Genomic DNA, 17,765 nt, shown 5'->3' with positions numbered 1-17,765 from the left:
CCTGTTCTCAAGCTCCTTTGTCCCCTCCTCAAATGCTCGCAATCCAGGACTTCTCCAGAGCCTCTCCTATCCTCTGGACCTCCCTACCCTAATCTGTCCAGCGATCTCCTACTCTGATCGCCTTTATGTGATCCATAAAATGTCATCTCTTCAGGGAAGTCTATTCCATCTCCACCTAACTACCTAACAGCTGAACTTTTAAGTTCTCTAGCAACTCATCCCCCCACAGCTAATACCTTTTGTGTCCCTTCTATCTCTCTTTCAGATTGTAGGCTCCTACTAGCAGGGCCCTCCCAACCCTACTGAACTGTGTTGAACTGTACTGTCTCCCTTTATTTTGTAAAGCACTGTGCAAACTGTTGGCACTATATAAATGCTGTATAATAAAAATAATAATAATAGAAGCCCCATCAAATGACTCAGCTTAAAGAATAAGATGAACACTCACAATTCCAGACATTAAGAGATCTAGTGCCTGTTATGCATGCACTCCTGTTGCCACATGTATTTCCAGCTTTATCCTCTCTGTGACCCTCAAATATAGATATTAACCCCAACCTAATCTCTAAACCCAAGACTACACCTACATATATTCTTTAATATAACTCCTATTAGCATTAAAAAGAAGAAAATGATTTATATCAAAACTCAATTCTATCATTCCAAAAGTGTCATCGATAAAACACTGCCATTTTGTTAAGAATAATTGGACCACACACTAATAACATTCCGCTTAATTGTGGAGGTTTGAATGATTAAGCTCTTTCTTTGGATGAAACGCATTGGAGGATGACAAGAGGGATGTTTTCCTTTTTACTACTGTACTAATTGCTGGTGATATCATCCGTTTGCAGCTCGTTTATTCTTGTGACCCTTGTTTGTGGAGCAGGGATGCCAACAGCCAGAGGACCAAGCACTAGAGGGTGTTAAGGAGCAGCATGGATTACTGATGGCCCCATAATCTGACATTTCCTTGTGGCATGTTCCCTGCTGACCAAGCATTTGAAATTAAAACAACAGCAAAACCCAGTTTAGTTCATAGAGAATACTGCCATGTGATTGGTGGGCATACAGTAAGTCGCACTGTCCATCACTTTGTATGCATTAACAACAGGAGGGAGCTATTCAACTCTACGGCTCTGCAATCCACAAACGTCTTCTCTGCTGTGCCCATTTCTATGGCTCTCTGAACATACAACACTGTCTTTGCCTATTTGAGGGAGAATATATTATTTTCCTTGACTCTTTTTAGAATAACTTGATGTAAATGAGGTAATTAATGCAAATGGAATCCCAGTCTTAGTCCGGTTCAATACTGAGTTGGCCCACCCTTTGCAGCTATAACAGCTTCAACTCTTCTGGGAAGGCTGTCCACAAGGTTTAGGAGTGTGTCTATGGGAATGTTTGACCATTGGGTTGGAGGAACTTGACTGGCCTGCACAGAGTCCTGACCTCAACCTCATAGAACACCTTTGGGATGAATTAGAGCAGAGACTGCGAGCCAGGCCTTCTCATGCAACACCAGTGCCTGACCTCACAAATGTGCTTCTGGAAGAATCATCAAACCTTACCATAGATGCACTCCTAAACCTTGTGGATAGCCTTCCCAGAAGAGTTGAAGCTGGTTTAGCGGCAAAGGGTGGGCCAACTCAATATTGAACCCTACGGACTAAGACTGGGATGAAATTCATGTGTGTATAAAGGCAGGCATCCCAATACTTTTGGTAATATAGTGTGTAGTATATATATATATATATATATATATATATATATATATATATATATATATATATATATACACATACATATTTGTCACACTTATATGATTCAGATCATCAAACAATTTTTATTACATAAAGATAACCCGAGTACATTTTTAAATGATTTAATTTATTAAAGGAAAAAAAGTGTCCAAACCTTCCTGGCTCTATGTGAAAAATGAATTGCCCCCCTTCCCCTGCTAAATCATGAATGAACTGTGATGAACCACATTTTTTGGAAAGTTGAGTTAAATTTTACTTGCCACACCCAGACATGATTACTGCCAGACTTATTGAATCAAGAAATCACTTAAATAGAAGCTGTGTGACAAAGTGAAGCATGCTAAAAGATCTAAAAAAGCAACACATCATGATCTAAATAAATTCAAGAACAAATGAGAAACAATCATTCACATGTATCGCTCTAGGAAGGGTTACAAAGACATTTCTAAGGCTTTGGGACTCCAGCGTACCACGGTGAGAACCATTATCCACAAACAGAAAACTTGAAACAGTGGTGAACCTTCCCATGAGTGGCCGGCCTACTGAAACTACTCCAAGAGCACAATGACGACTTATCCAAGAGGTCATAACAGAACCCGGAACAACATCTAAAGAACTGCAGGCCTCACTTGCCTCAGGTAAGGTCAATGTTCACAATTCAAGAATAAGAAAGAGATTGGGCAAAAAGGGCATCCATGGAAGAGTTCCAGGGCCAAAACCACTGCTGACCAAAAAGAACACAAAAGCTCATCTCACATTTACCAAAAACCATCTTGATTATCCCCAAGACTTTTGCGCACATATTCTATGGACTGAAGAGACTAAAGTTTAACTTTTTGGAAGTGTGTCCATCTGGCGTAAAACGAATAAAGCATTTCATAACAAGAACATCATATCAACAGTCAGACATGGTGGTGGTAGTGTGATAGTCTGGTCGGGACCTGGACGACATGTCATAATTGATGGAACCATGAATTCTTATGCTCTACCAGAAAATTCTGAAGGAGAATGTCTGGCCATCCATTCCTGACCTCAAGCACATTTGGATTATGCCATAGGACAATGATCTGAAACACACCAGGAAGACCACCTTTGAATGGCTCAAAAAAAATCTAAATTAAGGTTTTGGAGTGGCCTAGTCAAAGTCCGGACATAAATCTGATTGAGATGCTGTGGCATGACCTTAAACAGGCCGGTCATGCTGGAAAACCCTCCAATGTGGCTGAATTTCACATTTGGCCAGGCAGGTTTGGGCAGCTTTTTTCCCGTAAACAAAATCATGTAAAAACTGCATTTTGTATTTACCCAGGTGTGTAATATTAAAATTTGTTTGATGACCTGAATCATTTAAGTGTGACAAATATGCCAAAAAATTTATAAAAAATGAGGAAGGGGCAAATACTTTTTCACAGCACTGTACTGTATATCATTTTTTTCCCTTCCACAAAAAGCTGTCCTTAAAGAGGGATTCCACCTACAAAAAAAATATTAAAAGCCAGCAGCTATAAATACTACAGCTGCTGACTTTTAATAAATGGACACTCACCTGTCCCGGGGTCCATCGATGTCAGCAGCCAAGACCGATCAATCACTCGGCTCTCGGCTGCTGCCGCATTTCTCAGTGAGGGAATCAGGAAGTTAAGAGTTGCGGCTTCACTTCCCGGTTCCCTACTGCGCATGCGCGAGTCGCGCAGCGCAATGGTAATGGTCCGCGCTGTCTCTGGGACCCGTGTGTGTCCCAGCAGACAGCGAGGTGGGACAGGAAGAGGCATAGACTTCCACGGGAGCCTATGCCCAGATGTGGGTGCAAATACCTGTCTTAGACAGGTATCTGCACCCCCCTCCCCCCTGAAAGGTGTCAACTGTGACACCGGAGGGGGGGAGGGTTCCGATGAGCGGAAGTTCCACTTTAGGGTGGAACCCCGCTTTAAACTCCAGTTATCAACTTTGCCTAGGCTGAGATGATGTCATCAGTCTGCTACAGGCAGGAGAAAGCATTTCCTCAGTCTCCCAATCCCCCAGTGCTTGCCATCAGACTGAGGACATCTTGTGTCAGTAAAGAAATGCTGCAAAAGAGAGCTCTGGATTTAAATTGAATATCAAAGCTTTCCTTTTTCGCTTTTAATGGGCTATTCACTTTTGTTATTTTTGGCTGGAGCTCTGTTTTCAATCATTTTCCTATTAATTTAGACAGGAAAATACAGAGACAGACTGATGCATATTTGGGTGTAGGACAAAGGACAGTGATGGACCTTGGCACTGAAAGCATTGAGGGCCGAGACATTTTCCTGTACCCATCAGCACATGATCCTGCAAATTAAATTTCCAGTTCAAGGTGGAGTTATTCTTTAAAGCTATGTACACAATCTATAAGTGGGTATGTCCTGTCAATGTTGGCTTTACAGGTTAGAATAACTATGGAATTTCCAACCAACTAGCCACCGCCTGTGCCCCCCTTACTTGGAATCATCCATGAGTCAATATATCCATTCTACAACTTACAACAATTGTGTTTGCACTACAGCGGAACCCCCGACACACAGCATGGCTCCCCAGCAAACAAGACAATGGAAACACAGAAACAGACGGATTCTCCTACACTCTACACTCGGACAGGACGCAGACAGACACAGCACAGCCTCCTACCTGGAACATGGAAATGTTTGGGGGCCTGAGCATATGTAGGCGTTAGTGGGCGGCTGTCTGGCCGATAGGGGAGAGGGGAATTCCTGCCGCTGTTGGGCTCAGTGCCTCCAATGAAAAAAAAAAAACACAAAAAAAAAAATGAAAAGAAATAAAAAAGAGAGAGCAGAAGATAAGCTGGAGATTGAAATTAAATCGCAAGAAAACGATACAGAAATGAAACAAGAAACCAAACTTTAATCAAGCAAGGACGGTCCGAACACAAGTGACTCCATAGCAAATATGAAGGGTCAGTTATCAATGGAGAGACAAGCGACCCATACAGCGCCGTCATGGCGTCCTGGGCGGGGTGGAAAACTGGTTTGATTGTGTTATTGGGTGGTTAATGTATATCACACAGTCATTCCTGCTACAGAACTTTCCAGGTTCTAGGTTGGACATATCGAGGGTGGATTACTAAAGTGACTCCATACATGTATCAATGAGGTTCAAGAAACAAATTAAACAGGAAATCCTATTTTACTTGCCTTTAAAACAAGAACAAACACAATGAGAAAATGACATCAAATCTAAAGCCTTTTTTTCAATGTATCTGGGATGGGGACTGGTTATACGTTGTAACTCTGTCAGGTTTGCTTTCATCTCTGTCCCATTGGGGAGATCTTTCTTCACTCCCTGTCTTATGTCGCCTACACACGATCGGACTTTCCGGCAGACTTGGTCCTGCGGACCGGAATCCGTCAGACAATTCGATAGTGTGTGGGCTCCAGTGGACTTTTTTTCCCCAAAAGTCAGACGGACCTAGAAATAAAACATGTTTCAAATCTATCCGACGGACAAAAAAAATCGGAAAAAACGTTAGTTTGTGTGCTAGTCTGACGGACCAGATACGACGCAAGGGCAGCTATTGGCTACTGGCTATTGAACTTCCTTGTTTAGTCCCATTTACATCATCACATTCAAAACGAACTGACTTTCGAACGGACTTAGTGCGGTCGTGTGTGGCCAAGTTCGTTCCTTCAGAAAGTCCATCTGAACTCTGCCGAAAGTCCGTCGGGAAGACCGTCAGACCTGGTTCGTCGAACTGTCCGGTCGTGTGCACGCAGCATAATAGAAAATAAGTGAGATGAAATCACTCAAAATTTAGTATAATGTATATAAGGGAGAAACACTGGCGCACACTAAACCAGCCCGAAAGGTGAATCAGGAGGGCGACTTCAGCCCAACTCCACCCAGGCCACGCCCTCAATGAATTTCACCCCACCCACAGGGCTTAATCATGGAGGACAAAATTTAGAGAATTCCCGTTAGACAGCTGTCATCAAAACAAGTAAAATTGAAACGCCACTTTAGGTGGAAAACTCCATAATGTTATTTTATTTAAAATAGCCAAGGAAAAGTCCTCTTTCATCAAGACTGAAAAAGTCTGCAATCTGGATAAGAAAAGAGTATAAAGAAATTATATTTTATTTCTATTTGTTCAATCGGGAGACATATGTCTCACTTTAGTTTATAGAAAAGCTTTTTCTCACCACCATAACACATACACTATATTATCAGAAGTATTGGGACACCTGCCATTACACGCACATGAACTTTAATGGCATCCCAGTCTTAGTCCGTAGAGTACAATAGTGAGTTGCCCCACCCTTTGCAGCTATAACAGCTTTAACTCTTCTGGGAAGGCTGTCCACAAGGTTTAGGAGTGTGTCTATGGGAATGTTTGACCATTCTTCCAGAAGCGCATTTGTGAGGTCAGGCAATGATGTTGGACAAGAAAGCTTGTCTCACAGTCTCCGCTCTAATTCATCCCTTAGGTGTTCTATTGGATTTAGGTCAGGACTCTGTGAAGGCCAGTCAAGTTCCTACACACTCACCCATCCATGTCTTTATGGACGTTGCTTTGTGCACTGGTCCAGATCATTTGGTGGAGGGGGGATTATGGTGTGGAGTTGTTTTTCAGGAGTAGGGCCCCTTAGTTCCAGTGAAGGGAACACTTAAGGCGACAGGATACCAAGACATTTTGGACAATTTTATGCTCCCAACTTTGTGGGAACAGTTTGGGGATGGCCCATTCCTGTTCCAACATGACTGTGCACCGGTATACAAAGCAAGGTCCATAAAGACTTGGATGAGCGAGTTTGAGGTGGAGGAACTTGACTGGCCTGCCCATCAATCCGATAGAACACCTTTGGCATGAATTAGAGTAGAGACTGTGAGCCAGGCCTTCTCTTCCACATCAGTGCCTGCCCTCACAAATGCGTTTCTGGAAGAATGATCAAACATTCCCATAGACACACTCCTAAACCTTGTGTACAGCCTTCCCAGAAGAGTTGAAGCTGTTATAGACTAAGACTGGGATGCCATTAAATTTCATGTGTGAGTAAATGCAGGTGTCCCAATACTTTTGGTTATACAGTGTATATGCGGCAGATGGGCCTTAAAAGAGAACGGAGCGATCGAACACCACCGATCACTCGGTTCTGACAGTTTCCCCAGCAGAAAGCTGCTGACTGTCAATCAGCAGCTCTCCACTCTGCCTCCTCCATACTTACTGGAGCGCTGGGCTGTGGAGGGGTGGGCGCGGCTGGCTCAGGCCCTCAGCGGCTTGCTGAGAGGGGTATCAGTCCAGGCACCTGGCGGATACAGACTCCCATTGTCGGGATGACACGGTGCTTGGTCTGATTTCTGTGATGTCAACAGAGAGTGAACTTCAGCGCTCTTTCTGCTGAAAACGGGTCACAGCAGTTCAAAATGAATCTCACTCCTGTGATCCATAGGAGAAGTACAGCCAAACAATGCTCAGTCATCGTACATATACATCCATGTAGGTCCAAGGTTGTGTTATGATAATGTGCTCCCAGCTCGCTGACAGCTTCTGATCTCTGTTTGTGATCAGAAACCAGCTGGATGGGACTCCTGATCATGCGACTGCTCTGAGAGCCAATCACAGTGATCATTTGATGGGGAGGCCACCTCTGCTTCCAGCATTAACACCCACCTAAAGGGCACAGGGAAGGGTCCAAGCAAGACACAAGGCTTCCAATTGATATATCAGCAATAACTTACCCATGCCCTTGATACTAATGTCTGGTCCAGATTTCAGACTTTGTATCCTTTTAATCTTAAAGAAAGGGTCTTTCATAATCTCTGAAATGTGTTGATCTTTCAACTCCAAAAAGCATTGGTTTTCCTTCACAATTCTAAATAAAATACCATTCTGGACTTTTATACGTGGAGTTAAAAAAAAAAATAGAGCTTCCAGTTAACTCCAATACAAAAACGTTTGAACCTTTAGATATTCATCGAGCAATCCAGCTCTCCTCACTGCCCAAAAAAATTATCAAGCAACAAAAACCTGACAGGGGTTCTGACGCCTTGCCACTGTATTCAAAACTAAAATAAAAAAAGTGTTGTCTTTCAATACATTTTAATACAAGTCCCTAAAAGATTCCAGCATGTCATTGAACATCTGCTCTTAGTTCTATGCAGTGCAACCTTTCTACTAGATCAGATTAGGACATAAACGAGCCATTACATAACATCATTGATGGAAATCTTGCGCTCACAGTTTCCACTTTATATTTGAGGACCTATTCACTAAGGGCCCTTTTATCACATGTGTATGTGTTGCGTTAAGGCCATTGTTTCTAAACCTACTGTCAATGTTTCCTAATCCACAAGAAACTGCGCCTGCACCATTTTTGACAACCCCGTCTACCGCAGCAAACCCATGATTTATTGTGTGTTGCAGTAAGGAACAGAAAAATTTGTGTTTTACCATAGGTTACCACAACACAATAGTGTAAATGGGCCATTGTTTTTTTTTCTTTTAATTGTCTATTCCCTGATGCCCAACCTGTGGCCCTTGCGGTGTTGGTGTGTGGCTCTTAGACCCCAACAGTCTTTACCTACTTAAGGACCAAGGCTCTTTCTGAGATTTGTGGTTTACAAGTTAAAAACATTTTTTTTGCTAGAAAATTATTCAGAACCCCCAAACATCATATAGATATTTTTTTCTAACACCCTAGAGAATAAAATGGTGGTCGTTGTAATACTTTCTGTCACACAATATTTGTGCAGCAGTCTTACAAGTGCACTTTTTTTGGAAAAAATACACTTTTTTTAATAAAAAAATAAGACCGTAAAATTAGCCCAATTTTTTTTCATATTGTGAAAAATAATGTTATGACCAGTAAATTGATATGCAACATGTCACACTTCAAAATTGCACCCGCTCGTGGAATGGCGACAAAATTTACCCTTAAAAAATCTCCATAGGTGTTGTTTAAAAAATTCTACAGGTTGCATATTTTGAGTTACGGAGGAGGTCCAGGGCTAGAATTATTTCTCTCGCTCTACCGATCGTGGCGATACCTCACACCGTTTTCAACTGCGGGTGCTATTCTCTTCTGCACGTGAGTTTGGTGGGATGGGGTGCGCTTACATTTTTTTTTACATTTATTTTACCATTTATTTTTAATTTTTACACTGTCCTTTTAAAAAAAAAATTGTGTCACTTTTATTCCTATTACAAGGAATGTAAATATCCCTTGTAATAGAAAAAAAGCATGGCAGGACCTCAAATATGAGATCTGGGGTCAAAAAGATCTCATATTTACACTAAAATGCAATAAAAAATCAAAATCAAAAATAATTCTGCAATAAAAAAAAAAAAAAAATGGCCCTTTAAGAGCTATGGGCGGAAGTGTCGTTTTGACGTTGCTTCCGCTCTGCAATGATATGGAGACAGGTGGGGGCCATCTTCCCCTCACTCGTCTCCATGTCAGGCTAGGGAAAGGATCCGATCACCTCTAGTAAGTGGCGGAGGTCAACGGAGCATGGCGGGAGGGGGGGCCTTATCCTTGTGAGCAAGTCAGGAGTGGTGAAACGTGTCAAGGAAGGTTGGTTTCCGGGTGGAAACATTGCTGTATGCAGTCATTTTGTTGATAACTAATAAATATGGCAAGAAGAGTTAGGAGTGGAGTGTGGCTGTATTTCTGATAGTGGAGACAGACTACAGTGGCCAGCACCCAGGTTGTCCACATACAGTAGAGGCCAGTCTTAAGCATGGTAGTGGATTTGGGTATGTTTCTGGTAGGCAAGAATTACATAAGCTTGACCTGGTCCCTCACGTGTGCCCAGTGGGGAGCTGGCTGTAAGCCTTCAGGAAGTCCCAGCCGGATTCCACATCCATGATGGGATACGAAGCCTGGCTATTTTTAAAACAGGAGTGACGTTCCTCTTTAATAGTATATGAAGCATTTATTTTGTAAATGCAATAGCGATAGCAGTGATCTTTACTAGGTTCATGTAACATGTGCCCATTCACTCACTATCTTCTAGAGCAAATTCTTAGTCTCCAAGCTTACCTGTAGTGTGACCCTAATCTCTGACCATCATTTCCTCGAGTATGTCTGTGGTCTCTGGCAATCCTCTCTGGCATTACATACAGTATCTCACAAAAGTGAGTACACCCCTCACATTTTTGTAAATATTTTATTATATCTTTTCATGTGACAACACTGAAGAAATGACACTTTGCTACAATGTAAAGTAGTGAGTGTACAGCTTGTATAACAGTGTAAATTTGCTGTCCCCCCAAAATAACTCAACACACAGCCATTAATATCTAAACTGTTTGCAACAAAAGTGAGTACAACCCAAAGTGGAATTGTCCAAATTGGGCCCAATTAGACATTTTCCCTCACTGGTGTCATTTGACTCGTTAGTGTTACAAGGTTTCAGGTGTGAATGGGGAGCAGGTGTGTTAAATTTGGTGTTATCGCTCTCACTCTCTCATACTGGTAACTGGTTCAACATGGCACCAAGTTCAACACGGGCACCTCATTGCAAAGAACTTTCTGAGGATTTGAAAAAAAGAATTGTTGCTCTACATAAAGGTGGCCTAGGTTATAAGAAGATTGCCAATACCCTGAAACTGAGCTGCAGAACGGTGGCCAAGACCATACAGCAGTTTAACAGGACAGGTTCCACTCATAACAGGCCTCGCCATGGTCGACCAAAGAAGTTGAGTGCATGTGCTCAGTGTCATATCCAGAGGTTGTCTTTGGGAAATAGACATTTGAGTGCTGTCAGCATTGCTGCAGAATTGAAGGGGTGGGGGGTCAGCCTGTCAGTGCTCAGACCATCAAAATTGTTCTGTGTGGCTGTCTTCCCAGAAGGAAGCCTCTTCTAAAGATGATGCACAAGAAAGCCTATAGTTTGCTGAAGACAAGCAGACTAAGGACATAGATTACTGGAACCATGTCCTGTGGTCTGATAAGACCAAGATAAACTTATTTGGTTCAGATGGTGTCAAGCATATGTGATGGCAACCAGGTGAGGAGTACAAAGACAAGTATGTCTTGCCTTCAGTCAAGCATGGCGGTGGGAGTGTCATGGTCTGGGACTACATGAGTGCTGCCAGAACTGGAAAGCTACAATTCATTGAGGAAACCATGAAAGCCAACATGTGCAGTACTGTGACATACTGAAGCAAATATGGACAATGATATAGCGCTCTATTCAAAACAAACAAAATATATAAAAAAGTTCATAAACAAGAAAATAGTGAATGGCTTCAAAATACGATATCCTCAGATATGATGATCACATCCAAAGGCAGAAGAAGGAATAGTCATAATCCATTTCATACGCAGAGGAGGAGGGGAACCGTCACCAACACCCAAAAACACTGACTCTTACCATAGATGTACAGATAAAAACGCATGTAGTAAATCACCAAGGGGGAGGCAGTTTTCTATGCTGATTTCCCTTCGTCTACAGAAGCGCAATCATCTCAATGGGAATCGTCCAATGGGAAAAGAGGATTCTTATTTCTGTTTAGTAGGCACTTCACTTCCCAGGAACTGCTTAAATCTCCAGATCAACAGTCCTCCCAAAAACCATAGAAAACATAAAACAAAGTGGCCTCATTGCGCAGGTATACTGATAAACCAATAATCTTTTTATTCTCTAAAACCGTAGTTGAACTCACATTTAAGATGAGATATACAGGCATCAAATGACAATCGGCTACAGATGGAAAGAACGAATGAATGAAGACCACTCCTGTGCTCCTTCTGATGTCACCAGGTCCCAAAAAACGCCCGACGTTTCGCCACCAACGTGCGTCCTCAGGGGCACGTTGGTGGCGAAACGTCGGGCGTTTTCTGGGAAGTGAAGTGCCTACTAAACAGAAATAAGAATCCTCTTTTCCCATTGGACGATTCCCATTGAGATGATTGCGCTTCTGTAGACGAAGGGAAATCAGCATAGAAAACTGCCTCCCCCTTGGTGATTTACTACATGCGTTTTTATCTGTACATCTATGGTAAGAGTCAGTGTTTTTGGGTGTTGGTGACGGTTCCCCTCCTCCTCTGCGTATGAAATGGATTATGACTATTCCTTCTTCTGCCTTTAGATGTGATCATCATATCTGAGGATATCGTATTTTGAAGCCATTCACTATTTTCTTGTTTATGAACTTTTTTATATATTTTGTTTGTTTTGAATAGAGCGCTATATCATTGTCCATATATCTTTATATATTGTTTCCAGCAATATTTGTGTTAGCAGCTATTTTTGTTTTATATAGATTGATTTTGCTTTTTAGCGCAACAAATTTTTTCACTTTTTCTCTGTTATACTGAAGCAAAGCATGATCCCCTCCCTTCGGAGACTGGGCCGCAGGGCAGTATTCTAACATGATAACGACCCCAAACAGAACTCCAAAATGACCACTGCTTTGCCAAGTAAGCTGAGGGTAAAGGTGATGGACTGGCCAAGCGTGTCTCCAGACCTAAACCCTATTGAGCTTCTGTGGGGCATCCTCAAATGGAAAGTGGAGGAGTGCAAGGTCTCTAACATCCACCAGCTCCATGCTGTCGTCATGGAGCAGTGGAAGAGGACAACAGTGGCAACCTGTGAAGCTCTGATGAACTCCATGCCCAAGAGTGTTAAGGCAGTGCTGGAAAATAATGGTGGCCACACAAAATATTGACACTTTGGGCCCAATTTGGAGATTTTCACTTAGAGGTGTACTCACTTTTGTTGCCAGAAGTTTAGACATTAATGGCTGTGTGTTAAGTTATATTGAGGGGACAGCAAATTTACACTGTTATACAAGCTGTACTCTCACTACTTTACATTTTAGCAAAGTGTAATTTCCCCAGTGTTGTCACATGAAAAGATATAATAAAATATTTACAAAAATGTGCGGGGTGTACTCACACTCACTTGTACTCACTGTATGTGTAAAGGGCTGTGTAAATTGATGGCGCTATATAAATAAATATGTAAATCCTGGGAATGGACTTCTTGTATTTGTTCCTTTTCAGTCTATTATTATAAACTTGAAAACTTTTTATTTTGCCCGTAAATAAATATATATATATATATATATATATACACACACACACACTGTGTGTGTATATATATATTTATATATATTTACAGTCATAATTATAGTGACAGGAAATTTATAATTATTAATAAGGTATGAATTCAATTATTAAGAGGAAATATATAGAATAAAAATAATTTAAATATGAATATATATTACATTTAAACATTTTACATTATTATAACTACTATATGTTGACAGTAAATATAAGTATTCTGGCAACAGCAATCATTCAGGATAAGAGAAAAGCACACACTCCAAACAGCAACTGAAATCAAATTTTCACAGAATATTGGTAGACATTCGTGGAAAGTGTTCCAAGGCTTCAGACTGCAAAGTTTATTATACAACATCTACTGCATGGAGAAATACGTCCAGCAAACCATAAAAGATAAACGGCTCTATTCTTAAATACATAGTAAACGACAGAGCAGGGTGCAGACATGTGCAAACCAATAACCATATCTGTGTAAAGAGAGAGGTGATCTCACATCCCACATCAGTATGTGAAGTATGAATGTGTTCTATGAATTAAGGACCGGTAATTCTAAATGGTACCATCATTTCTAGGGTTGGAGAATTTATCAGAATATAGTTTCTACCACACAAAAGTGACTTGTACAGCATTAAAGGACACTACAGGCAGATTCTGCAATCTAATAGTGACCTGATGGTGGGCATAACCAGATGTTCCATTGACGTGCACACTGGAACTGTCCTAGCATACATGTTCATGTCTATTAAAGGCATAGTCAACCTTTTTAAAAAAAATAACGAAGATCAATTTTTATCTATGCATTGCCGCAACATGTGCTCTATTGCAACGCATGTTTCATGTGTTGACACATTAAGGTGCCATTCTTTTTGAATATCACCCAAATGCATTATGGCAATGCACCACAACACACCATTATGCATTGTAGTGCACTGTGGCAAAAGTTTAATGACCAGTCCAATTTTGGGACATTTTAGTACATATGAACACCAGTGATTTGGGCTGCCTGAATGCAACACATGTTAAAGTGGTGACATAACGTGCATTAACGCACCACACAAATGTAAATGGACCCCCAATAAATGCACCCACATATGTGGATAAAATAAAAAAATATTTAGCATTCAGGTCTGCAGAGCATTGTAACTATGATCAGGCTCTCTATGGGCTCATTTACATAAGCAGCACTTTCTACTGCCCCTCTGAAAAGTGATGGATCACTTTTCAAAGGACGTTAGAACAGGCTCCATTCTTTTAGTGGTCAGCAGGATTCCCCCACTGATAGCTGAAATGTATATTTAAAGAAAAAAAAAGCCGGCAATTATCGGTTGTAAGATGCGGGGCCGCCGCAATCAATCACTCATTTAGCTATCAGCAGGGTTCCCCTGAAGTGTATATGAAGTCCCGGCAATTGAAGCTGTCAAAAAAAAAAAAAAAAGCAGCTGGGCAATGTTTAGCAACAACATTGCTCAACCACAGAAACATTGTTTCTTTTTGTACCTGTTTCTTCATCTACGGATCAAAGGGACAAACTTCCCTCTGCAGATGAATTAAGTTTAAAGCAACCTGACAAGTAAAAAAAAAAAAATAAAAAAAATGATTTATTTTTTTTAAATTAAATGTTCCTCTGTTTTAACCCCTTATTAACCCTTAATTTACTTTAATAGGCCTTCATTAACTCTTTATTCTCCTTCTCCATTTAATTATTATTTTCCTGCTGATTTTTTTTGTCCATTTCTATTTTATAAATTTTTTATAATTTTTTTGTTTGGTTTGTTCGACAATATTTTTACATTAATATTTAAGATATTATTATATTTACACGTTTCACATTATAAAAAGCAGAAAAAGCACAAAATTAAAAAAAAAAAATACTTTATTTAATTTGTAAATAACTTTTTAATGATTTGTACCATTGCTGATTGCAAGTGTAAACAAAACAGCAGTAGGTTTCGGTAATTGGTATTGATGAGTACTGAAAAAGCAATGATATGTACTCGGTGCATCTCTAAATGGTACTGCCTGCCAAACGCAACCTGTTGCATTAATTTAGCCATGCAGCAACAGTAACAGTGTTTACTTAAATGTTCACTGGCCATGTTAATCTGCACCTTGGTGGTCAGCGGGAAAGTGACCGGGAAAACCGCGGCTCATCCACCTACTTTTACATCCACGCGGCTGCCTGTGTACATGAGGCCTACAAATTACATCTTCTACAGTGGCAGACGAGACTTCTAGTCAATATTTTTGAACAATTTCTGGCCTGGATGACATTGAGCTGAATGTCAAAGAAACCAGAATGCTGCACCATGCAATTTAGGTAAGGGAAGGGGAAAAGGGGGGGTTTGGGGATGAGGTATGTGACCATGTTTCAGGTTAAACCCTAAATAGAGTATAACATTAACGTGAAACATGGTTCAAAAAGTGGACTATGCCTTTAGGGAGGGAGGGTGCACCGCAGTTGCACAATTTCAGCTAATAAAAACAACAATGAAACACATAAGACACAATGCTAGATTTTGCACAGGAAATTTTACAGCATGTTTTTTTTTTTTTTCTTTTTACAGGGAGGGTAATTTGGATTTTAGTATTACTGGCCCTTTAAATTCATTTGTGATTTACACATCTCCATTAATGGGTCGTTCCACCTAAAAACTGACATTTCAGCGTTTAATAGATGCTGTACTGGGGATGCTGTTTCATATATCTCTTAGAGTTCCCAGCTCCGCCCACCTGCTGTGTTTATTATGAGGGGTTCCCACTCTCGCCACTGGATTCTTTATTAATTTTATGTTATGGACAATGTATCAAAAAGAACAGGCACGCAGGTGGGTGGGAACACAGCCTGGAACCATAATCAGGATTTCTCGCCATTATAGTTCAAAAGAGATATAAGAAGCCAGTGGGCAGCTCACCCAATCAGACGCCATTCATTACTAAAATCCCATGTTTAGGTGGAATGGCCCTTTAAGCATGCCGTTAATGAAAAACACAGAAAAGGCGGTCATGACAAGCGGTGCAGCCACCGTGAAGCGTGCAGCAAGAGAGCGGCCTCCGAGCTCAGACACTGGACAGCCAACTTATTGGTTTCCCGCCTGGAGAAGCCAATAACGCTACCGGCGTTGGCGTGACCGGTCCGCTTACCTTTGACATGGAGGATCGTGTGATGTCTGAAAGGGGAGTTGGGACGGGAGTCGCTGAGGGTGGAGCTGAAGCTGCCGGTGCGGGTGTACGAGAAGCGCTGCACACCAGTACACAACAGCTCTGGAAAGTTACAGGACGTAGTAAGAAAGCCGGGAGATTATGGACAAACAAAAAAAAAAAAAAAACAGGAAAAGAGACAGACGGAGGGTCAGAGAACAGAACAAAATAAGAGACAGATTCGGGAGGAATATGGAGGACGCAAAACTTTTCTCAAATTAAGCAAAAAGTTACAGCCTGGAAGAGGAAAAGAACTTAAAACATTACAGGGACAAAAAAGGGTTAAAGCGGCAGCCTCGTTAACTCTGACAAAGAACAGTTTTAAAGAAGACCTTGCGCCGTGACCATGTTAAATTCAGGCTTTTTGTAGCCGATGTCCCATTTCTATTAAAGGGTCTATATATTACTTGCATTACCTGTGGAAGAGTGTATTCTGGAGCTGGCATATCTGAGAGTAATGCCTCAGTAATAACATGTTTGCATGAATAAATTCTGGGCATATCACAATATACAGCAACAGTATCTTCTTCTGAAAGGTTACACTTTTTTCATAAAAAATATGATTTTTGTACTTACCGTCAAGTCTTTTCCTTCAAGTCCATTAAGGCACACAGGAGTTCAGAAACAATCAGGTTATATTTCTGCTTACAATCTGAGACTAGTGATGAACTATGGTTTGGGCTGAACAGTTCGCTCCCCCACCCCATGTGTTTTTTGGTTTGCTATGACAAAACTGAGGAATGCTGGGTAAAGGAGTTATACAGGGGGCCGGTGTACAAATCTTCTGTTTGCTAGTGTCCCAATTAGTGATAAGCTAAGCTACGGGCCACAGTCAGTTCCTCCCAAACCTGCTTGTAGATGTCACATTAAAGCAGGCCACTGGCCCAATCAGCTGTGGCTAGGAATTTCCCACCCTGCAGCCGCACATAACAAAGAGGCGGGAATGCTGGTGACATCATTGACCTAATATGGCACCATGGCCATATTTGGTCAAAGGTATTGTCCAAATATGACCATGTGGCCATATTGGGATAATGATATCAGCCAACATTTTACCCCCTTTTGTTATGTGCAGCTGCGGGGTGGGGAATTCCCTGCCACAGCTGATTGGGCAGGTGGCCTGCTATAATGTGACAGCTTCCAGCGGATTTGGGAGGAACTGACTGTGGCCCATACTTTAGCTTATCACTAATTGGGACACTAGCAAACAGATGAGTTGTAAGCCAGTAACTTGTATAACTGCTCCTATACCATAGCATGCCTTATTTAAAAAAAAAAAAAGCATACACGGGGCAAGCCAAAAATCACACAGAGGGGTGGGACTGTGGGGGCTGTGCTTAAATGGACTTGAATGAAAAATGTTTATGGTAAGTAAAAAAAATAAAATTTTCTCCATTATCCATTAGGGACATAAGAGTTTGGAAACAGCCATTAAAAAAGGCCCAAGGGTATTTTGAACCCTCTGGAACACAGAAGTTCCTGAAGGACCAATGCCTGGATCTGAGCCAGATGAGGGGAACCCTAACAAGACAGTGAAACTGCCACAGCCGAAGGGGAGATCTCATAGGATCAGGAATAGATGCCACCACCAAAGACAACAACACTACTGAAAAACTGGGGAATGCTGGTAGCGGAGGGGTTATACAGGGACTGGCTTATAACTTTTCTGCATGCCAGTGTCCCCACCTGCTGCAGGTGGGAGTATAACTCGACTGTTTCTGGATTCCTGTGTCCCTCAATAGATAGTAAAGAAAAG

General features: G+C 41.4%; 1 protein-coding gene across 31 annotated transcripts in view; it reads right to left on the bottom strand.

The window, feature by feature from the left end:
* The window catches only part of ABLIM1 (actin binding LIM protein 1), a 472,724-nt gene that overhangs the window by 47,883 nt on the left and 407,076 nt on the right, over positions 1 to 17,765 (bottom strand). For 13 of the 31 annotated variants that reach the window (XM_077454959.1, XM_077454952.1, XM_077454943.1 and 10 more), the window contains 2 exons: positions 15,953 to 16,072; positions 4,410 to 4,514 (listed from right to left, as the gene is read on the bottom strand). The exons of 6 other annotated variants lie outside the window; for them this stretch is intronic. In XM_077454959.1, coding sequence (XP_077311085.1) covers positions 4,410 to 4,514; positions 15,953 to 16,072 — 225 coding nt within the window. The remainder of the gene's footprint in view (positions 1 to 4,409; positions 4,515 to 15,952; positions 16,073 to 17,765) is intronic. 12 more of the 31 variants (XM_077454964.1, XM_077454969.1, XM_077454949.1 and 9 more) reach the window with 2 other exon arrangements.

The sequence above is a fragment of the Lithobates pipiens genome, unplaced genomic scaffold (assembly GCF_037356315.1).
Source record: "Lithobates pipiens isolate NorthernLeopardFrog02 unplaced genomic scaffold, aLitPip1_a1.2 Scaffold_25, whole genome shotgun sequence".
In the NCBI taxonomy this organism is placed as follows: Eukaryota; Metazoa; Chordata; class Amphibia; order Anura; family Ranidae; genus Lithobates; species Lithobates pipiens.
The sequence above is the reverse complement of the archived record's forward strand: the minus strand, read 5'-3'. Positions and strand labels throughout refer to the sequence as shown.